General features: G+C 42.7%; 1 protein-coding gene across 1 annotated transcript in view; it reads left to right on the top strand.

Moving 5' to 3' along the window:
• Nucleotides 1-14,971, top strand: part of PLCH1 (phospholipase C eta 1) — a 195,290-nt gene extending 180,319 nt beyond the window's left edge. Inside the window, exons 15-22 of the mRNA XM_058661468.1 lie at nucleotides 59-238; nucleotides 330-437; nucleotides 1,364-1,488; nucleotides 4,395-4,479; nucleotides 5,878-6,024; nucleotides 6,250-6,329; nucleotides 8,594-8,948; nucleotides 11,929-14,971. Of these exons, the coding sequence (XP_058517451.1) occupies nucleotides 59-238; nucleotides 330-437; nucleotides 1,364-1,488; nucleotides 4,395-4,479; nucleotides 5,878-6,024; nucleotides 6,250-6,329; nucleotides 8,594-8,948; nucleotides 11,929-14,006 (3,158 nt within the window). The 3' untranslated portion in view covers nucleotides 14,007-14,971. The remainder of the gene's footprint in view (nucleotides 1-58; nucleotides 239-329; nucleotides 438-1,363; nucleotides 1,489-4,394; nucleotides 4,480-5,877; nucleotides 6,025-6,249; nucleotides 6,330-8,593; nucleotides 8,949-11,928) is intronic.
• The last annotated feature ends 9,243 nt before the right edge of the window (nucleotides 14,972-24,214 follow it).

The raw sequence follows: 24,214 nt of genomic DNA, 5'->3' as shown, positions 1-24,214 counted from the left end.
GTGTCGTTTCCTTTGCTGTATTTCTTATTGCCCTTCTTGCTTCGTTCCTTACTGCCAGGAACCACAGGGAACGTGTTATCATTCAGTGAAACAAGAGCACATCAGGTGGTTCAGCAGAAATCAGAGCAGTTCATGGTTTATAACCAAAAGCAGCTCACAAGGATTTACCCGTCAGCCTATCGCATTGATTCCAGTAACTTCAACCCCCTGCCCTACTGGAATGCAGGGTGCCAGCTAGGTGTGTATGCCTCGGCAGGGAGCAGTTCTTGGTATAATCTAACTCTGCTTGGACATCTTGCCTGATTTTCTCAAACTTTCAACTCACACAGTGGCACTGAACTACCAGTCTGAAGGGCGAATGATGCAGTTAAATCGAGCCAAATTCAAGACAAATGGCAACTGTGGCTACGTCCTCAAGCCCCAGCAAATGTGTAAAGGTGTGCATTGATCTCATGGACATGTCTCTGAATTGAGATGACCTCTGATAAAGGATTCTCCAGGGGTATCCCAGAGTTTGCAACATACTTTACAAAAAAATGTTGTGTTAAAAATGTTTGCATGTATTACAACTCTTGTAATTATTGAGTATTTGGTTAGCATGGAATGTAGAATGTTACCTTCTGAAGGTGTACATATTAACTGAGACTAATATCAAAGCACTGATGATTCCTTATTGCTGAGGTAAGGTCTAAGCATGGCCTGACACAAACTGTCTTAAGGAGTGTGGGTGTGAGACCTGTTGATGAAGTTAAATTCCACCTGGAAAACTTTCAGTTAATCCCTTTTAGTCAATGCAGTCGTATTACAGAACAATGTTTAGGAAAAAGGATAATACTGTCTTTGGTTCAAATGATACTTTCATTTGGTTTTGCTTATTAAAATTCTTCTCACATTTTCCATATTGGGTTTATAACAATAGGATAGAACAAGTATTGATCATGTGTCTTTAGGGTTTTATGTTTTTCCTTTTTCCTTGCTCGGCTGCTTGTTTAACTTCAGGCCTTCTTTTTGTTATAGTCACTATATACTGTATGTTGGGAAGTTTATTGAACCTGACATAACTGCTCCCCTTTTATATTAGCATGAAAAAAATACTCTTCTTCCTCTCTACCATGGTTGCTAATTGCATTGCTGAAACTTTTTTGAAATACATTCATTCCTCTAGCTACTGGGAGCATGGATCATAATAAAAACCACAGCTATGAAAATGCCAGCTGGTGGTGCCTTCTTTAAAAAGCATGCCGATAGCTTATGTGGTAATTTCTTTGCATTAAGAAACTGATGTTACTCAGTATTTTTGTTTCTTTGTTTTAGATGCTTAAGCTATGTGTATTTTCTTATCAACCTCTGCTTATGTGGCTAGGTACTTTCAACCCTTTCTCTGGTGACCCACTTCCTGCTAACCCCAAAAAGCAACTCATCCTGAAAGTGATTAGCGGACAGCAGCTCCCGAAACCTCCAGACTCCATGCTTGGAGACCGAGGCGAGGTAAGCTGCAAATGACTACCTGGTTAAGTAGTTAATTGTGGGATTATTTTATGGTGTTTAAAATTCATCTGGAATGTCTTCAGGAGTGTGTGAGCATGTAAAGGAACATTCAACTCATCACACTTTAACACTGTACACCACGTACAGTTCCTGCTGGGCTAAAATGCCTTGTCTGTTCTGGAGGAATGAGGAACTATTCAGGTCACAATTCAAGGCTGATAGAGGAGATGCTGAAATTAGGGTGCAAATAACAATGCTATTATTAATGGGAACGTTGCTAAGAGCATATTTTAATCTCCCAGCCCTCAACTTTTGCAACTCTAATCCCTGTGACACATGAGCCTCCTGCTCCCTAGCTACGGGCTGGTCCTTGTACCTGCTGTACTACTGTAGCATGGTGTTTAAAAAGATTCTCTCTGGGACCCATGTATGGCAGAGCAGCACTGATGCTGGCATCCAATGTGGACTGCCACTCAAAGTCTCACCTGTTGTACTTCTGATCCATCTCTCTGCTGATGTGCCTGGGAGAGCAGTGGTGGCTTACCCAACTGTTTGGGCTCCTGCCACCATGTCAGACACCTGAATGGAATTCTTGCTTCCTGGCTTCAACCTGGACTCTGCCACCGTTTAAACAATGAACCAATGGATGGAAGAAAAATCTCTATCTGGCTCTCTCTCCCTCCCCTCCTCCTCTCCTCCTCCCCTTCTCCCTGTTCTCTCTCCACATTCCCTTTCTCCCTTTTTCCTTTCTTCCTTCCTATCCATGACTTTCCCTTTCAAACAGAATGAATTAAATCTTTCTTTAAAATGTGGCTCCCTCTGGGACCAAGTCCCCTTTCTTTACAGAGCTTTTACACCCTTATTCTATTCCATATGGTTTTGACATTCTGCAGGTTCTGTTTTCTGCCTGTTTGGCAAGTGAAAAGACTACATATAGCTATTTCTTCTTTTTTATTATTAAAGGAGAGTAAGAGGAAGAGAGAGAGGAAGAAAAACTTACATACAGTTCTGCAAATGGTCAGGGTTGTGCCAGGCCAACACTAGGCACCTGGCACTTCATCCAGTTCTCCCACATGGGTGACAGAGGGCCAAGCGCTTAAGCCATCTTCCTCCGCTTTCACAGGCAGATTGACAGGAACCTGAATCTTGACTCAGTAATCTCAAGGTGGCAGCTTAACCCACTGTACTATAGCTCCAGCTTTATCTTCATCTTGACATATTTGGGCATCATACTTCTAGCTCTTACTCTTAGAAGGCATCACAGCTCAAACTCTTGCATGTTCTCTATTTTCCAATATGTTTTTAAAATACCTATTTTATTTAGTTGAAAATTGGAGTTACAGAGAGGGGGAGTCAGAGAGAGAGAGAGAGGGACAAGAATGTGCTTGCAGGAGAGAGCGCTTCCATCCACTGGCTGACCCTCTCAAGTGACTGCAACAGCCAGGACTGGGCCAGGCTGAAGCTAGGAGCCAGGAGCTTCATTCAGGTCTCTCATGTGAGTGCAAGGGGCCAAGAACTTGGACTAGCTTCTACTGCTTTCCTAGGTATGTTAGCAGGGTGCTGGATTGGAACTTGAGCAGTGGACTCAAGGTGGCACCCATATGGAATGCTGACATTGTAGATGGCAGCTCAACATGCTATGCCACAGCACGGACGCCTATATTCTAAGATTGAAAGAAACATGTTTTCTTATTCTTCGTAACTCTGTTCCCTTTAGACTTCCTTGGATGAGGTGTGAATTCTCTGGGTTTTTGTTGCATTGTCACTCATTAGATCTTGTGCCATAGGTCACTTACAGATGACCAACCATGGAGCATTTCTCTTTCCCCTCCCACTCATCCTGTTCTCATCCCTCATGCCCCCCCCCCAACACACACAAACACACACACACACACACACACATGGAATGGAATTGAGCAGTGAGCCTACATACATATAGTTTTTACATTACTTTTAAATCCTGTCCTTTAAAAAAATCTTTTGATTCTTCTTACTTTGTATTCTAATACACAGTCTACACTAAAGCTCATGAGCCAAACATGGGTGGCTTGATTAGTTTGTTGTGCCATTCAGTTTAAGACACATCCTATCGAGGGTTCCTAGAAAGCTCCCTTCACCTTTCCAGTCCTGTCTTACATCTTAACAACTTATGGCAAACACAATCTTTTCACAACAGACTTGTTTTGTCTGTTTTCAAATATCCATTAAAAAGCCTCCTTCAGTAAGTATGTTTATGCCTGGCTGGCCTAACATTGTCTATGTGACATTATTTTGATTTTTAAATCATTCATTGTGAATATTCTACAACTTATTCACGCTATTCATTATAAGCCTTTAGGTTGTTTGTACTGTCTGATTGTTAGCCATACAGCTTTTCTGAACAGTTGTGTATTGAAATAGATTTGTTTCTGTTCAATATGTGCCCTAGTCTGAAATTGTAGGTTCATTACAGTGTTATTAAATATTGGCAAACAGTGTTTAAAAACTTTTCTTTCTATTCTTGCCTCACATACCTGAATCACCTCATCTAGTCACATTCCTCTCCTAGTAACTTCCTGGTTCAGATACGGACATTTTGGCCAATAATCTCAAGCTAACAAATCTGTATAGAAATGAATACATTTTAAGAAATATTTACTTTATTTGAGAGGCAGATAGTGAGGGCAGGTGGAGGGGAAAGTAGGAGAGGGGAAAGAAGGAACAAGTGCCGTCTCTTGGTTTACTTCCCAGTGCCTAAATCTAGGAACTTCTACCAGGTCTCCCACGTGGAAGGCAGGAGCCCAAATACTCAAGATGTCACCTGCTATCTTCCAGAGTATACATTAGCCAAAAGTTAGAACCAGGACCACAGTTGGCACCAGAAGAAATGCATAATTTTTTATTGTACTTTCTCTTTGTTTATGTAGATTATCGATCCTTTTGTTGAAGTTGAAATCATTGGATTACCGGTAGATTGTTGTAAAGATCAGACCCGTGTGGTGGATGACAATGGTAAGATGATGATCTGTGTTCACTCTTAATGACGATGTTATAGAACTGGACTTTGCATTGGAAAAAAATGTCTATGCAGGGTAGCAAAAATTCTATAAAATCTCTGAGTTTGTTAAGACGTGTTCAGCATAGTATCAGGAAGTAATGCATGAACTATTTTGATGGTGTTATAATCTAGACCCAGACCTTGAAGTCTGTGCAGCTTCAGTAGTAGAGTATTGCTTAAGATGTAACATGACTGAAGAGAGAATCCTTCATACATTTATATATCTACTACCAAAGGGTTAGCACTAACCTTTTAGACTCAGAAATAATTGAGAAGTAATGAAGAAATCAACAAAAAGATAATTTTTCCTCCTTTTCTGGAAAGATCTGATTTTTCAGTCTACACTTTTTTCATTAGCTTGAGGAGTTTTACAGAACTAAGTGGTTGATATCTTCTGAGCATATACATTTATTTGAATTTATCTCCATTTTTTTACAAAGAAGAAAAATGTGTGGAGTATTTGAATATTTTAATCAGCATTTATATTTATTTAAAGGGAATTTTACCAAGAAATAATTGTAATCTTGCCATCTGTTATTTAAGTTAAGCTATATATTTTATATTCATTTTCAGTGGTTATAAAACTCTATCAACTTTCATGCAGTTAGTTCTTGCTTTCTTGAAGTGCCTGGGAATCAGCAGTGCACAGTCTAAGTTGGTCCTGTCACTAGCTTATGACCTTGGGCACATTATCTCCTTTTGAGCATCATTTTCTTCAAGCATAGTTATATATACACTAGTATTTCTTACCTTAAAAGTGAGGTTGTGTTGTTTGTATAATTTTTAAAAATTATATATTCTTGAAAGTCATTTGTATTTTTTCTTAATTAGAATAAGAACAGAACCCAAAACCTGTCCTTCCTTTCTTAGAGGATGTTTGTAATAATTAGGATGATATATGTATAGTGCTGTTGACTCCTGTAAAACACCTTTAGAAAGTCATTAATGTTGGTCATTACAACAGCACACTCTTTGGGGTTAGGGAAGCATGATTCTACCGGGGAGAGTGATATTCTGTATTGCTTTTGCTCTTAGATTATTATTACAGATAGTTTTTCAACTTACTAAAGCATTTTGAATACTAAAGAGCTTCCTCTCCAATGCAGTGGGATGGCAATGATGAACAGAACTGATGTGATAATCTGTAGGCAATTTTGTTATCAATTACTTTCTAGCAAAGAGGTAACTTCTGTAGCTTTTTTTTGGTATGTCCTCCTGGAGTAGCTCAGTCATCTTTCCAAGTTGAATAAACTTCACAAGCAATTTCCTCCGTCTGCTTTGCAGATGTTGCTGCCGACTCATTTCCAGCCAGGCCTTTGCTTTCCTGACTTTTCTTTTCCTATTTCTCTGAGGCTTTAACCCCGTGTGGGAAGAAACACTGACATTTACAGTACACATGCCAGAAATAGCTTTGGTTCGGTTCCTGGTATGGGATCATGATCCCATTGGACGAGACTTTGTTGGACAAAGAACAGTGACCTTCAGCAGCTTAGTGCCTGGTAGGTGTAAGCTTGCCTTTTCTCTTTGACTGACCTTCCTTTTTCTCTGGAAGAAGAGTCAGTGTAAGATATGTGAGTGTCATGTGATATTTAATATATGTCAGAAGATAAATGCAACTATTAACTTGCTTTATAAAACAGAAAGAACTGTGGTCAAGTCAGATGCTTCCTTCTGTTGTACCCATGCAAAGGTCTAATGCAAGATAATGTTCTTTATTCCATCAGGCTATCGCCATGTCTATTTGGAAGGACTGGCAGAAGCATCCATATTTGTCCACATAACAATCAATGAAATCTATGGAAAGGTAAGAAAGATGACAGGGGTGAAAGCCACATAAATGACATGGTCCTATAATGGGCTAAGTCACTAATGGGCTACGTGCAGAAAAGGAATGAATATTTTGGGAAATTTGTGCATTCCCAGCTCTGCCCCCACCCAGCAGTGCTCTTTGTACTTTCTGGGTATGTACTCCTCCCTTCCTTCCAAGGCCTCCTCTTGGCTTCATGTAATCAAGAAACTGATTATTCATTCAGTCATATGTTTATTAGGACAGTGACGATATAATTAAACTAAAAGATTCGTTTATTTAAAAGACAAAGTTATAGAGAAAAAAGGAAAGTCAAAGAGAAGAAAGAGCGAGTGAGAGAGAAACAGGTCTTCAACTAGTTCATTCCTCACATGGCTGCAATGGCCAAGGCTAGGATAAACTGAAGCCAAGATCCAGGAGCTTCATCCAGGTCTCCCAAATGGGTGGCAGGGCCCATTCTCTTGGGCCATCTTCTGTTGATATCCCAGTCACATTAACAGAGAGCTTGATTGGAAGTGGAGCTTCCAGGACTTGAACTGGTGATGATCTGAGATGGAGGCCTAACCTGCCAGCTCCTGTAATTAAACATTGGATTTCATTTTAATCTCTGAAAAGACTCAGTTAATCCTGGGAAATGCCATGTCTCAGAAGTTTGTTGAATTACCTGTGTGAACTGGACTGTGATCTCAGCTAGTTCTAGGCAAGATACATCCATTTGCTTCCATTCTTTAAATTAAAACTCTAAAAATTGTGAATGATTGTAAACTTGTCCATGGTATTCACAAGAAAGAGCCCATTAAAATGTGTCGAAGTTTTCCTTTGAAGTTGGGAATCTGTGTGTGGTCCTTCGGTCATGTCAGGTCATTGGGAACTTGGCCAGTAGAATGAATTCTTAGGATCAGATGTGAGTAGGAGGAACTGTAAAAGCTTTGGGTGGGATCTAACAATGTCTAGTGTTCTTTGTCAGAAAGTCTGTATATCCTGGAGCTTCACCTCCAGAAGTTGTATACATCCCTGTGTCAGCTTCCTCATCCGCAAACATGGGATTAAAACAGAAACTATTTCATTCACACACACACACACACACTTATCTATCTGTATATAAATACAGATTATCCCCAGAAAGCTATCTGATGCATAGTAGGTACACAAAAATCTTGGCTAATGTTAATATTATTGTAACCATAGTATAATTGGTAAGAGATGTACCATTTCATCCTGCATTAGGAAGTATATGTTTATTCATTGGACCATAATTTCTAAGAATAGTGAAGTTTTATGACATTCTATGTTTAGTCATGAATTTTTGTTTGCATTGGTATTTGAGATCTTTCCTTTGCCCTAAATAGACACAGATACAAAAAAAATGACTTTTAAAACGATTCTTACATTCTAAGCATCCCAGGATAACTATATAATATCTCTAGTATATGGAAGGAAACAATAAACGTCAGAATTTGCCTCAAACTTGAGCGAGAAATTAACATGAAATTAATAAATAAAAAAATGAAAAAAATGTTCTATAGGCTTTCTCTTTGCTCTCTTAAATGCGTACCCATTCTTTTGAGTATAGTTTTATGACTTTTAATATGTGTTCACATTTTGGGTTGCGCATACCACACTGCGCTAGTATTGAGATGACCAATGAACTTAAGACTAGCCGTCACCACTGCAGGAAAGATGGCGTGTAGACATATGCATATTTGCGTGTGTGTGTTTACTTGAGCCTTTTCCATCGAGCCCAGACTGTGCTTTGTTGTGTTTTTCCCTTGCAGTGGAGCCCTTTAATCCTCAACCCCAGTTACACTATCTTGCACTTTCTAGGAGCTACAAAGGTAGTTTCTCAGCATGGTGCTTTGCTCTTGCTACGGCTGTCTTCCTGATCCGTGACGGCAGCATGCATTCTCGGATCATTCCATTTTCCTCTTTCCCTTTTGGAAACACGCATTTGGGTTGCTTTAAGGTGGCTGAAGTTTCGACAGTCTGTTCACCGTGGAAACTTTTTCCTGCCAGTTGTCACTCCTGGGTAGGGAACGTGTGATAAAGCTTGGCTGTGACGATGGAAGGCTGCCTTGCTCGAACAGTAGGGTTAAGGCGTGCATGCTGCTGTGCGAACATGCTGCCGCTCCTTGGTGTGCTCGTTCTTCCGTGGCTGGGCATTTCCCTTATGCATTCATTCCCCACGGAGCTGTCATCCGCAGGCAGGTCGTGGCTGAGATGGCAGTTGCTAAACTTGTGGTGGGGTCCTTTTGTGTCTGCAGAACAGGCAGCTCCAAGGTCTGAAGGGACTGTTCAACAAGAACCCCAGACACAATTCTTCAGAAAACAGTTCCCATTATGTTCGGAAAAGATCGATTGGAGATAGAATTTTGCGTCGCACTGCCAGTGCTCCAGCCAAAGGCAGGAAAAAGAGCAAAACGGGCTTCCAAGAGATGATTGAGATAAAGGATTCCGTGTCCGAGGCTGCCAGGGATCAAGATGGCGTCCTGAGGAGGAACACGCGGAGTCTGCAGGCACGCCCTGTGTCCATGCCTGTGGACAGAAATTTTCTTGGGGCTTTGTCACTGCCTGTACCTGAGCCGGCAAGAGACGCTAAAGGGAAAGAAAACGCACTGGGTGAGTTGCTGTCGACTTCTCTCAGTACAAACCCTTCTAGACTGCATTTTAGTTTGTTTCTCGTTATGACCTGGATGACATTCTGAATTCAACATAAAACTTCATAAAAAAGATGTGTTTTTGTATTGTTGCCATCTAGGCAAAAAGACTTCAGACTTTGAAGGACAGTGGTTGAAGAGCCATTTCCTTCTCACTAATAGCCTTCAAATAACGCTGAAATCTGATGATGGTGAGGGAGAAAGGGCCACCGTCAGACATGAGGTCATGTGCACTTTGGCCCGAGAGACAGGGCTGGGCAGTTATGGAAGTTGAGAGCCCTAGGGAGGGAGAAATCCTGATTTCCCAACTGTGACCCTAATTACTATTTGTTGTGAAGTTGACTAGAATTATATTATTTCTGAAAAACTGAACTTTGTGTAACTTCCCACATCAGGTAACACATATTTCCATAGTTGGACACATTTGTGGGGTGAGAAACGCGGGTGTCAGAAGCAAGCCAGCGTCTTGACTGATCTAATTCCTTAGGCCCTTTCTTTCCAGTGGAAGAGTGTCTGTGAGCTCAGTTCTGCAAGTGCTGGCTCTTGGCAGGAAGAGACTTGCCTGTGGCTGCTGCCTCCTCATAGGCTTCACAGACAGAAACCAGGCACTCACCTCTCTTTGCTTTAGCCTACACACATTTCTGACTCCTTTCAAGTTCCGTAAACAGTTATGGACTATTTTCCAAGGCACCAAAGAGCTCAGCTAGTGTCAGGGAATCCCTTTCTCCAATCCTGAACAATCTGAGAGCCCAAACTGTGTTCATTGGAAGTATCTGGAACAAATGTGTCTTGATTAGGTCAGATTTATCTCAGACAAGTACTGTTTTCATTCGGAAAATCATTCCTTTTTATATGACCTGATTTCAATTATTTATTTTTCCACAAATACTGTTTTACTAATCTTGATTTTTATTGTAAAATGTTTAAGGCAGATAAATTATTTTTTAAGATTTTTTTTTAAAGATTTATTTATTTGATTACAAAGTCAGATATGCAGAGAGGAGGAGAGACAGAGAGGAAGATCTTCCGTCCAATGATTCACTCCCCAAGTGAGCCTCAATGGCCGGTGCGTGCCAATCCGAAGCCGGGAACCAGGAACCTCTTCTGGGTCTCCCACATGGGTGCAGGGTCCCAAAGCTTTGGGCCGCCCTCGACTGCTTTCCCAGGCCACAAGCATGGAGCTGGATGGGAAGTGGAGCTGCCGGGATTAGAACCGGCGCCCATATGGGATCCCGGGGCTTTCAAGGTGAGGACTTTAGCCACGCTAGGCCACGCCGCTGGGCCCTAAGATTTATTTTCATTTGAAAGGCAGAATTTCAGAGAGAATGAGAGATAGAGTTGACCTCCTTCCCCTGATTCACTCTCCAAATGGCCACGATGGCCAGGATTGAGCTGATCCAAAGCCAGCAGCCATGATTGTCTTACAGGTCTCCCACATGAGTGTAGGAGCCCAAGACTTGAGCCATCTTCCACCGCTTTTCCAGGGCATAAGCAAGGAGCTGCACTGGAAGTGGAGCAGCTGGAAGTTGAACCAGTACCTCTATGGATACTGGTGCTGCAGGTGGAGGCCTAGCCTACTAAGCCATGGCACTGGCCTCAATGAACCAATTCTTAGATAGTTTTTATGAAGAAGGAAAAAAAAAAAAAGACTTAAAGGAATTTTGCTCAGAACAGCAGCATACAAAGGATGAAAGATGTCCTGTAAAGTCTTTTATTTAAAAACCTCCACTGGGAAAATTAAACCTATATTCAGTAGGAAGTGAAGATAATTAATTTTGTTAATGCCAAGTAAGTTGTTAATGCCATTAAGAAGAGTTAGAAAGCAATTTGGAAACAATTTCTTTTGTTTAAAAGTGGTTACATAATTTACAGATAAAGCATTTGTATGTTAAATGGTAAATGTGGAGTGATGCCAGTTATGTTACAGGAGAGAAAGAACAAGCAGAGAGATAGCAGAATGTAAGATTCACACAATATTTTTGCCCCTTTACAAAAGTTACAGTGACTGGTTGGGTGGTACTATCATGTTTTTTCTGTTTAATACTTGCAGTTGAAAAAATTGGTATGATGATGTCTAGTTAGGGAAATCTTAAGTCACACAAATTCTTCGTTCATGATTCTGACAACATAGAAAAGTCTATTGCAATTCGCTAAAAGTAGTTGAACACCTGATACTGTGTTAGCGCTATGCCAGCCGTGATGAAGTATCTAAAAGTACTCTGAGTTGTGTGTCTACAAATACATTTGTTATAGTTTTAGTTTTCCTGACTTTGCCTGACATATTATTGACTCATTTGGTGGGGGGGAAGAATTCAACATTATAAACAAAAATGTTTATCAAAAATCAGGTGTTGGTGGTGACGGGCTTAATGAGCAACTGTCTGTATCCTAAAATCAGCAGATATGGATATTTTCATGTGTTTATTACACCTTCCAGCTGTTTTAGAAATTGATTTGTTAAATCTTTGGCCAAAATGTTCTAAAAATGTACCATTTGTTTTTTTAAAGACTAATTCATGTGTACTTTTGAAAGCTTATAGTCTTTTGCTTACAGGTACCCACAATACTTTGTGTAACAGAGCTGTCTTGTTCTGTTTTTATTGCCATGCTTCTGTGTAGTACAAATCTGAATAGGAAACAGCCTAAGGTAATCTTCACTGTAAAAGTATGGTAACTCATTGACATTTTTGAACAATAAATATTACATCCTTAACAGATGTAATAGATACTCAAAGGAAACCTCAGCGAAATTCCTATAAATCTATTTTGCCATTTATTCATCGCACAGACACTTCGTTACAAACCTCAGCAATCCATGATTACAGTCCGTCACAGTGTAAAAGATTTACATTCTCCATTTGTCTGTCTGAAGACAAACATGAGTGTTCACAGTTCTCCTTATACTTGAGCATATCACCTAAAATGTTGTTTGCTTTCTTCAGCAGAAGATGATGGCAGAAGAAAGCGGAAGACAAGTGTAAAAGACTCACATTTTCCAAATTTCAACAGAAAGTTGTCCTCCTCCTCCAGTGCTCTCCTCCACAAAGACAGCAGCCAAGGGAACACCACCATGTCTCCTGCCAGCGGATCTATCCCAAAACAGAGGGGAGAGCCCGGTCCTAAGGGAGGGAGAAGCCAACCGAATATGACCAGAGATTGCGAGGAGAACCACCGTCCCAAAGAAGCCCTATCACCAAGGTGGCATGTGGCTACTAATCCTGCAGTTGGCCTTCCCCAGGAATTGCAGGTGGTGAAGAGCAAGCAGAAGGGCAGTGCTGAGGGCCTCGGAGAAGGGATGAGCGTGCTGTCGGGAAGCATTCTTTCTCAGAGCAATCTGGAGATCAAGAACCTGGACGGGAACAGAGAACAGGGCAGAGCTGCAACCTCCTTCTCTTTGTCAGATGTCTCCATGCTCTGTTCTGACATCCCTGACTTACATTCTACAGCTATTCTACAGGAGAGCGAGGTTTCCCATCTGATTGACAATGTCACCTTAACAAATGAGAATGAGCCAGGCAGTTCTATCTCAGTGCTGATTGGTCAGTTTGATGAGACCAACAATCAGGCTAACTTCACAATTCTTCCTCAGCTTCCTGGTAGCAGTGTGATGTCAGGCCATGGGCCCATGCCTACCCTGGGCCCAAACACACCCTTCAAGCACGGTTTTTCCAAGGAAAAAGCCAAGTTGTCCTTCATGTGCTCATCTCCTGAGCTGGTTGAAGGCTTGAATCCTGGGACCACCAAGCATGCAGCACACACAGTTCCTTGTGAAACTACCTGTGCTTCTTTCTCAAAAGCCAAACTAGATGATGTTTCTGCAAAGGCCAAGATAAGGGCTGGGGAAGGTGACCCGCCTGAATCCCCTGCTACTTCTTGTGACTGGGTACCAAGAAGTCCCACCAAAGGAAGGGACTGGCAAAGGGTTAAGGGCTGTAGCCCTGCCACCTCCACTGACCTCACGCTGGACGCTGCAGTAGCTGACCCAACCCTCTGTTTAAATTCTGGGGAGAGCAGTTTGGTGGAAGTGGATGGCGAGTTGGAAAATCAGTCTTGGACAATCTATGAACACAAGAGAGAGGGCACAAGCCAACTTGCTTCTCCCTTAAAACTGAACTGCAGTGAGGATGTGGCAGAACATTTTCAACGAGGCTTGAAAAATGGCTACTGTCAAGAGACCCTCCACCCTTCTGTCCTAGAAACATTCCACAACGTTCAAATTGTTAAAAATCAAAGTATTTCTTGTCTAGCCTATCAGGGTGCTGGCTTTGTGCTTAACCACTTCTCAAATTCTGATGCAAAAACAAACCAGATCCCTGTGCCGCAGCAGTCTAGTGCTCAAGGTACACATGTCCCTGGAGCCGAGCACTCAACACATCCTCCTCTGCCTGCTTTGAAACTACCCAGTCCTTGCAAATCCAAGAGCCTGGGAGATTTAACATCTGAGGACATTGCCTGCAATTTTGAGAGCAAATACCAGTGTATTAGTAAGAGTTTTGTTACAACTGGCATTAGTGAAAAGAAAGGCATGTCTGTGAAAACCCAGTCGCTGGAGCCCTTAGATGCCCTGACCGAGCAGCTTCGGAAGCTGGTGTCTTTTGACCAGGAGGATAGCTGCCAAGTACTGTATTCAAAGCAGGATGCCACCCAGTTCCCCAGGGCACTGGTCAGAAAGTTGTCATCGAGAAGTCAGAGCAGGGTACGCAACATTGCCAGCCGTGCCAAGGAGAAACAGGAAGCCAGCAAGCATAAAGTTGTGAACCCCAGCAACGGAACACGGGTGGTCTTTAGAAACAAGCCCTCAGTGCCGGCCCCAGCTGTGAACCGCCACTCCACTGGCTCCTACATCGCAGGCTACCTGAGGCCTGAGAAGGGCAGCCTTGAAGGCCGAGGCATGCCAGAGGGGGCATGCACAGCCCTTCGCTATGGCTATGCCGACCAGTTTTGTTCAGATCATTCTGTTTTGCAGACTGAGCCAAGCGTTGATGATAAACCAGAAATTTATTTTCTTTTGAGACTGTGAATTATACATTCCTCAATGTTTACAATGTATTCTATACAATGTTGGAGTTCTCAGTTTTCAGTAAATATGGTCGTTGGTGTTGAAATGACTTGCAGATGTCTTTTTAAACTTGTATTTTGGTGCCCCTTTGACTTATGTGTTCTGCTGATGCATTTGTGTATTGATTTGTGTCTTTCTCCTTTGGGGTGTTGTAAACTCTACTGGAATGAAATGTGTGCATGCCCTAGATACGAAACTTGCTAACAGCGTGGGTTTTGGTGTACATACATGTCACCACAATGCTCCACTGTGTCCTCAGGTCACTGTCACCCACATCTTCATTTTAATTATTGCAACATCAAAGAGATGACTTCTTTAGGTTTAGTTCCTATTGGTTTTTCCTTAAGCATTTTTATAACGAGGTTAAAACTGATTCAAAATCATTACCTTGCCTTTTTTTAGATTTCTTCACTCTACCCAAAATGAAAATCTAAAGGGGATCAGTAGGTACTTCCCGTACTCCCTCCCCAAGTCCCTGTTTAGAATAGGCTGTGAGGGTGTAAGGAGGAAAGGGGGTTGCTGTATATAAAGACAAAACTGTTTTACATAAAGTTTGTTACATATTTTTGCTAATAGCTTTATATGTAACAAGAATCCAGTTGCCAAGGTATTTGTTGTGCATTTTAATTTTCTGATAAGTTGCAGGATGCACAAACGATGGCTTTCGGAGTGGCACACTTCCATTAAACTCTAACAATAATAGTAACACAAGTTAAAAAATTGCCCAGTGCTGTCAAGAAAAAATATTTTCTCCTAATAACATCCAAGTGGATAGATAAGTAAAAGAAACCTTTTTCCCTTTGGGGAAAACACCTAACTCTATTTTAGTACCAACATGCGTTATTTTCACTGTGAACCCATTTTTAAACTGCATGTTCAGATGTCCCTCTTTGGTTTTTTTGTACCATTAACTGCAATGATGTCCTTCCCGGAATTCATGAAAATATAATTAAAGTGCAGATTTTTAAATACTTGGTGAATCTTCTTTTTTGCAGGATGGGGTATGGTTGAAATTCATACGGTGATTCTTACTTGTCTTACTTGTCCATATTTTCCTTTCCACGTCCTTGCGACTGAATAGGAAAGTCTTACTGCAAAGGTCAGTTTTAGGCAACATTTGTTTATGTTTCCATTGTCCTTTAAATAATATATTTGGGAGCTGAGCTTTTCCCTTGATGGGGTGGGGGATAGAGGTGGGGGTTCCTCATCTGTTTGGATGTTTGGTACTGGGATGCTAGCTAGGGGCAAGGCTGTTAATGGTGAAAGGGAGAGAGACCATTTCTCTGCTCTTAAGAGCAAAGTGTGTTTCTCATCTTGGGGATGTTGAACTCCCAAAGTCTGTCCTTAGATCTTGGCTTTTTTTTTTCTAAAATATCCTCATCTTAGAAAAGATTACATGATGTAGTGTTGCTGCAATTCAATTGCAAAACAATAAAACTTACTACTTTTATGATTTAATGGAATCTGTTCTCAAAAATGAAAGGCAAAATACAGGGCTTTACATTTGGATGTCAGCACCACCTCAAAGTAATCTAGTTAGGACAAGTGACTGTGGTCACATGGGGAGTTATCAGGCCAATCCTGCAGGTACCCCATATGTCTGTCACCTGTACATGCAGTATTCTTGTACTTCGCAGCGTAGGGAGAGAGGAGAAACAATCTCCTGTTTAACCAGGTGTGGGTGGCTAATGAGCAGACAGAGCAAACTGCTGTGTTTGGGTGTATCCCAAGGTCCATGTGCTGGAGCTGTGGTCCCACGGGTGCTATGGAGCATGATGGAGCCCAGTGGGAGGTTATTTGGCATTGCTGTGAGCATCGCCCTCCATGTCTTTGGGCGCAGGCAATCCTTGTACAGCTCCCTGGAAGCACTTACAGCAGGGCTGTTTTGAAGAGAAATGCTCGTCCCTCATCTGTTTTCTGCCTTACATGTGGTCCCTTCTGCGCAGGGTTTTGGCATCTTTCTTGTGGTTTATTCTGAAACCTGTGCTCTGCTGCTTGGACTTCAGCCTCCTCCAGAACAGTGAGCTAAAGAAGCTTTTTGTTTGTTTCTTTATAAAGTTGACTGTCTCTGGTATTTAGATGACAGAAAGCTGATTGATACACAAAGCTTCTTAAATTGGATTAAGCCATAATTCCCACCTAAAGTCTTTATTGGGTCACCATCATACAAAGTCTGTTTCTATAGCTTGATCTCCTCTGGCTGGGCTTTCTCTTCCTTTGTGCACTGCATTCTTCAAGGTCCATTCTGGAGGACTCCTTTCTCTAGGGAGTGTTCCCTGAACACAATTTCTTTTTCTCTAATTGTATCTGATCCATTAAGAATCACCTCATCCATGTGGAGCCTCCCATGTACCTATGTAATCTTGGATTCAACTCCGTTTTATTGATCTGTTCATGCCTGCCTCTTCCACGAGACTTAGACCCTTCTGAGGGCCTGGCCTCGGGCCTGATACTTATGATGTGTACACAGGTAAATGTTTGATAACTATGAGTTATGAAAGACATGGGAGAAAACAGTACATCTGTTTTCACAGTTTGTTGTTTGGAAGGAGGAAGAAGCATAGATTGCTGTTCCAAGTAGACGTGTGGGTGTTGGATAAGCTTATCTTTTTAAAAGAATTTTTATTTGAGAGGCATGCAGAGCCCTCCCATCTGCTGTTTTACTCCCAAGATGTCTGCAGAGGCCAAGGCTAGCCTACGTTTAAAGGCAGGAGTCAGGAGCTCATTCCAAGTCTCCCCTACGAGTGTCAGGGACCCAACTTCTTGAGCCTCCTATGGTCTGCATCCCTGGGGTACTGCAGTCAGGAGCCAATGCCAGGAATTCCACCCCAATACTTGTAAGAGAGGTAGATGGCTTAACCTTTAGGCTAAACACTCAAACCTGAGTTTGTGTTTTTTATTTGTTTGGGTTTTCTCCTTCTTTCAATCTAGCCTATACTTTTCTTTCTCATTTAACTTAATGAGTACTTTTTCGTGTACTATGAATAAGAGACTGGCATTTGTATAGCCTTCTATAATATGGAGACATCAATATATAGAGTATTATATTTTGTTCTGACAACAGCATTGTGAGAGGCTATTATGCTCATTTTATAGAGCTTCAAAATGAGTCTCAGTGACCATGTGATTTCTGTAGGTAATGGAGGGTAGGAAATAGCTGAGAAAAGTTATTTTAATTCCTACATCAGTTATCCTTCTGCTACACACCATTGTCTTTTTAAAGAATTTAATAAACGTTCAGTTAGTGTCTCCTTGATATGGTGTGCGCAGGTGGGTATTAGCAATCAGGACTTATATGGAGGAACCAGCTTGGTAGAGGTACTTGTATGTATAGATTTTGTCACAATTGATTAGAAACGTGTCACAAGTGGTGGCTGAAAATACAAAATGAGAACTACTATATAGATGACAACCATGAATGCCCACTTATTGACTGAAATAATATCTTAACCCAGGATCACTGAAAAAGTGCTTATGGAAAACTAAACATACTAATGTTTTGTTGAGACACAGGAGTACATTCCCAGAGAAGCAGGGATGATGGAGAACTGAGGACAAGTAATAGGAGAGAGAGACAATACAAGGTGCTGCATTGCTGAGATGACTAAAGGTTTAAAGCATAACCATCCAGGTGCTTGGTTGGTAAGCTATCTCCAGAGAAGCCATGCACAAAGACTTTTCGTGAGAACATTCTCTCTTAAGGAAGGGCGGGTGAAAGATGGGTCACCTGAGAGCCCTCCAACTGTTTTCTGTGGTGAAAATCCACCCCCTGTGGCATTTGCTTCCTATTTCCAGGTTTGTGCTCTAGACAATGAGAAGGCAAAGCTTCCAGGTCACAATGTGGGCTAGTCTCTCCATGACATCCGGGGACTCCTGAGTGTGTGACGGCAATGACAGTGGTCACGGTGACTCCTGAGTATGTGATGGGAATGACAGTGGTCACGGTGACTGTGAGACTCCTGAGTGTGTGACGGCAATGACAGTGGTCACGGTGACTCCTGAGTATGTGATGGGAATGACAGTGGTCACGGTGACTGTGGGACTCCTGAGTGTGTGACGGCAATGACAGTGGTCACGGTGACTGTGGGACTCCTGAGTGTGTGACGGCAATGACAGTGGTCACGGTGACTGTGGGACTCCTGAGTGTGTGACGGCAATGACAGCGGTCACGGTGACTGTGGGACTCCTGAGTGTGTGATGGGAATGACAGCGGTCACGGTGACTCCTGAGTGTGTGACGGCAATGACAGTGGTCACGGTGACTCCTGAGTGTGTGATGGGAATGACAGTGGTCACGGTGACTGTGGGACTCCTGAGTGTGTGACGGCAATGACAGTGGTCACGGTGACTGTGGGACTCCTGAGTGTGTGACGGCAATGACAGTGGTCACGGTGACTATGGACTTCTGAGTGTGTGATGGCAATGACAGTGGTCACGGTGACTGTGGGACTCCTGAGTGTGTGATGGCAATGACAGCGGTCACGGTGACTCCTGAGTGTGTGATGGGAATGACAGTGGTCACGGTGACTGTGGGACTTCTGAGTGTGTGACGGCAATGACAGTGGTCACGGTGACTGTGGGGACTCCTGAGTGTGTGACGGCAATGACAGTGGTCACGGTGACTCCTGAGTGTGTGATGGGAATGACAGTGGTCACGGTGACTGTGGGACTTCTGAGTGTGTGACGGCAATGACAGTGGTCACGGTGACTGTGGGACTCCTGAGTGTGTGACGGCAATGACAGTGGTCACGGTGACTATGGACTTCTGAGTGTATGATGGCAATGACAGTGGTCACGGTGACTATGGACTTCTGAGTGTGTGATGGGAATGACAGATGTAATGGTCACTGTGGGAGTAGCTGAACAGATAAGCAATGCCAGTGGTTGACTTTTGGGTGGAGATAGGCAGGGATAAGATGAAGATGTATAAAAACTGATTCTGTCTCCTATAGTAATCCACTTTTTTTTTTAGCATCCTCTTATGATCTTTAGATCTTATATGAGAACAAGGTACTATGTTTACTAGCACTTCCAGAGAGTGGTAAGTTTCAATCTCTGACATAGAGAGGATTTGTAGACCAAGCTGTAGCACCCACTGCTGCATCTGGTCCACACAGTCACAACTGACATTCATCGTCTCCACCACCTGCCACCCACTGTGGTTCCCCACAGTCCCTCATCCTTGATGAATCTAACTTGTCAGTTGTCTCCTTTTGTTAGACAGTAGTTGCTTCTGGTGCTCACTTAAAATGGTCAATGGGCTCAGAATCACCAAAAGGCATCACAGTGAATTCTGCATGCCAGATGTGCTTGTATTTACTGTCTATGTGTCATCATGGCAAGAGGAGTTCAAAGTATTTGTAATTTCCGGTTTGGTGAAACATTGAATGGTTTTCCAGGAAGCAGTACTCCTGGAAGCAAACTCCCTTGGCTGATATCAGGGTCATTGGGTGCTGTCATTGGTGGTTGCCACCTTATGAGTCTGTTTTCTGGACTGCTTCTCACATTCCCTTGCTTCTCTAGTCGTGTCTGAAAAGCTTGAAATGGTATTTCTATTATCTGGCCTATGGGTTGAGGGTTTTATATTCAGTTTCTAAAACTATACCCTCAGGAGTGAGTCCACAGGAATGGATTCAGAATTGTCTACAGGTGGAAGGTAGACATAGTTCTGTATGAGCTCAGTTATGTTCAAGCATTAACCTTCAACCCCTCTCTGTACTAAGTCAGATCTGGCATTCTAACTCTGTACCCCAAAGTGATCTAGAGTCCCTCCCCTTTCAGGGATCTCAGATCAAATTGCCCAGAACCTTGATTATTTTGGAGGCTTCTCCTACCGTGCCCATGACTTCTGACTTCTAGGTGAGATTGCTGTGCCTGAGGCTCCATGTGGGCCAAACAGGCAATGAGCCTCTGGCCCAGAGCGATACCAGCGCTGAAGGTTGTTGGATCTGAGAAACCCAGCATTTGAAATTCTCAAAATACCAAGTGAGGGGTTGGGAGCTTGATTGTCACATGCCGAGCTTCAGCTGGCTGGGAGAAGTCGTACACATACACTGGGAGCTGGGATTTAAGTGAACTTCAGTCTACTGCAGCAGTTAAGACCTTCCAGAATGGAGACATTTCAACAACTGTCACTGAAATCGATACCTATCAGTTCCTGCCAAGTCCAGGCCATGCACTGGTTGACATGGAAGAGAACATGGCACATTTCCTGCCTGGAGGCTGGAGGAGTGACAACATCTTCCACCAGGACAAGAAGCAGCTGAAGGTGTTAGCTTCTACCAGAGCAGGAAGTTCTGTCCATGACAAACAGGTGCAGTAATCTTAACTGAATCAGTAGATGGAGTGGGGTCTTAACATGTATAAAATGTTTGGGGCTTTTATGGCCCTTCTATGTGGAGCTTAACTTCTATATGGTTATGATGGTGTCTCCTTTATTCTGGTCCTAGGTAAGACATAGATGCATGCTGGGAATTGTCAGAGCGACAGGTGAAGGGATAGTTATAGTATAAGACCAACAAAAGTTCTAGCTGATATGGACCTAACTAGCTTCCTTCAAATTATCCCCATACCCATTTTACTCTTTAAGCACACGATGAGTCAAGTGGGACAAAGATAGTTTCTCAATTACTCTATTTTGTCACAGTGCACCAAAAGCAGAACTAGAAAAATAAGTAAAGGGAACATATGAGAAGATAAAGAAGAATAGGTTATGGAAGATTCCTTGGGCACAGTATTAATAATGAAATAAGCACCATATATTTATGGAGAAATTTTTCCAAATAGTTTGGGAAGACACTCAACTGCAAGGTGGTGCTCATTGCTTATTGATGCCTCAGGTCATTAACCCTTGAGTAAATAGGCTATCACTCTAGCATCAGAACCTTGTCAGAATAAGCTATCATGAGGAACAGTCACAGTGCAATGTGTCTCCAGTGGCAGCTTGAAGGCACTAGTAGTGATGCCCCTGAATGTAAATTATCTGTTTCCAGATGTCAGCGTTAGAGGGAAAGGCCTGATCTCAAACTGTCTCATTTGCAAATCAGCACACGGTTGTTAATGTGACTATCAGGCGGTCTTGTTGAAGTCACAACCTCCTTGTTGTCAGACAGCCACTTGGTTAAGTCACAGCTTGTGTTCAAAGAAAACATTACAAATGGATTTAGTGCTGTCAAACACAGATTAATCATAATTAAAATACAAATTTATTTAGATTCATAAGAACCATAATATAGCAATATCATAACACTCCCTAAATCAGGTGCTGAGTATGTTCTGGTAAGGATCTAAGTCCCTGGGATTCAGGTGGCCCCAGCAGGATGGATATAGTCTTTCCTATGCCCATTTTTTTTTACACACAGATCTCACACCGACTAGCTCACACCTCCAATGTCTGTGGCACCTGGGTTAGGCCATGATTATGCTGGGTCCCAGAACTCCATCTGCATCTCCCACTTGAGTGGCAGGGTTCCAAGCTCTTGAACCATCATTCATTGCCTTTCAGAATGCCAGATTGGAATGCCTTTCAGAATTGCCTTTCAGGAAGCCAGATTGGAGATGGAAGTACAAGAGCTTAAACTGGCACTCTGATGTGGGATATAGGCACTGTAAGCAGCAGCTTAACTCACTGCTTCCCAATGTGCACATCTTGAACTGATTCTGGAAGAACTAGTGGGAATTTTCTAGATGAAAGAATGTTTGCAAGGTGCTCCTAAGAACAGGGAGCATCATGTGCTATGTGAAACATAAAATTTCATCCTTTGTCAGAGCATACTTCCCCCGTCCCCTCCCACGCCCCCGTCCAGCCTGAATATCGTGGAGTATTGTGGTTCTGTTTCCTGAAATGGGCAGAAAGTATGAATGGATTAGGGGGGAGCAGGAATTCTCTGTTGGCCGTGATCTTTTGGGATCCCTATAAAGCCTGCTTTTGAAGTCTCGAGCAGCAGGAAGAGTTAAAGACTGAACCCTAGGTTTGTGGCATCAGGGCAGGTGTCTAGACAGAGAGCAAAGCTATCACTGCTGTAAGTACGGAGCCAGAGGGGATCCAATGAAGGAAGAAGCTGCTCAGACAGTGTCATTGAAGAAAAAGATGAGCTTTTTTATTTGAAAGAAAGAGAAACACAGGCTGTTGGTTCACTCGTCAGACTCCATGCAACATCCAGGACTGGACCAAACCAAAGCCGGGAGTGGAAATCTCAATTTGGGTGTCCCGCATGGATGGCAGGGACCCGGGTAGAGCCATCACTGTTGACTCCCAGGGTCTGCTTAATAGGAAGCTAGAACAAAGAGTAGAGCTGGGACTTGAACTAGGCACTCCAGTGTGAAATGCCAGCGTTCCACAGAGCATCTTAATCACTATTCTTAATGTCTATCCCAAGAGAAGTGTGCTTTTAGAAGACCTAAGCATATTTTTAAAAAGTCATTATTGGAAATTCAGAATATTCAGATAAACAGGTAGATTTTCAGCCTTCCTTGAATGATCAGCTAGTCTGACGACACGGGCCCCATTCTGCATGGTAGAACCATTTACTTGCACAGTCATCAGCCAGCAGCTCTCTCCAACTTCCTGCCCTCCCAGCTTTTCAGTCCTCATTTGTCATCAAGTCTTTGTTCAATGAGGAGAGAACTACTTCTCTAAACAGTTTATTAAAGCTGGGAACAGAAAAGGTAGCAATGTGTTTAAACACAAATCTGAAGGCAGTATATTTCTGTAAAGGAGAGGTGTGTATTCTGCGTGCTTAGGAGGGAAAAATGACTCCTCACAACAGCTGTCTGCTTTACCCCACTATGCCTCGATGCCCTCCTGACTTCTGTAGGATTCTGAGTTGCCCTTATACTAAATTCATTTACAAGTATTTCTCAAATGTTTTCATCACGTTATTTTTATTCAGTTAATCTCAGTGAATTTTGGATATTAGTGCCCACTTTTGCTGAACACAGAATATATGAATTGAGGACATTTTAAAAACCTAAATTCATACTTAGGAGCATTTTCCCCTGGCTTCCACCGTCCCTCCTCCTAGCTGGTAATTGGGGTCAGTACGAATTCAAATCAAATTCTACTGAAAGACCATTTTCTAAACAGTCCACACACAGGAGACCATCTTGGAAGCCAGGCTATGTCTATGGCACAAGGCGTTCGGCCTAGTCTCTGTGCGAGCCCTCGCTGCTGGAGGAGCTAAGTCAGTCTCGGAGGCAAGGGATGGGAATGCTTCCGAACGTCAGGTCTTCTTATCTCGCCTCCTGGGACCCTGCTGCTCCGGAGAACCTCAGCATGCCCACTCAGCATCTGCGGGTGACAGGATCATCCTATCTGTGGGCACTATCCACTGAGAATCATTTTGCAATATAAGTTTCATCTCTTGGGAGGAGAAACTAGCCAGTTTTATTTTTATTTTTATTTTTATTTTTTCTTGACCAATTCAAGGTATTTAAAAGTTCTACCTCTTGGACCAATTGGATTAAAATCCCAAAAATGACGGTTTGCCACTAATGTGTTCCCATTATCTGTAAAATAGGAATAACAGGAGACCCATTTTACATGTGAGAATTTATGAAACTCAACAGTGGTTGGTGTAAGGAAATACAATTCTTTTTGTGACTACATCATTATCTTTTTTTCTTTTGAAGATTTATTTATTTATTATTTGAAAGGCAGATTTACGGAGAGGACAGAGGGAGAAGGTCTTCCATCCACTGGTTCACTCCCTAAATGTCCACAACACCGAGAACTGAGCTGATTTGAAGCCATGAGTCAGGAGCCGCCTCTGAGTTTCCCATGTGGGAGCAGGGTCCCAAGGCTTTGGGCCATCCTCCACAGCTTTCCAAGGTCACTAGCAGGGAGCTAAGTGGGAAGTGGTGTAGCTAGGACACAAACCTATATTGGATACTTGTGGGCAATCGCATCTGACGCGCTGTCTGCTAGCTGGTGGGTGTGGCTTAGAGTTTACCTGCCTATGGCCTGAGCACAGCTTCCAGACCTATATGTGGAACCTGACTTTCCACAAGACCAGGAGGTCTAGGGGAATACAAGTGGAACCTGACCTCTGGCATGACCAAAAGTCAAGGGAAATAGACATGTTGTATAGCCAATTACAGTGTCTTTGGTGGGTGGGGGGCCTGCTGGAAGATGCCCTTCTGCCCTCCCCTTCCTTAACCTGTATAACCTTG

The sequence above is a fragment of the Ochotona princeps genome, chromosome 3 (genome assembly GCF_030435755.1).
Source record: "Ochotona princeps isolate mOchPri1 chromosome 3, mOchPri1.hap1, whole genome shotgun sequence".
NCBI classification, from domain to species: Eukaryota; Metazoa; Chordata; class Mammalia; order Lagomorpha; family Ochotonidae; genus Ochotona; species Ochotona princeps.
Note: the sequence above shows the minus strand (reverse complement) of the source record. Positions and strands in the feature narration are given on the sequence as shown.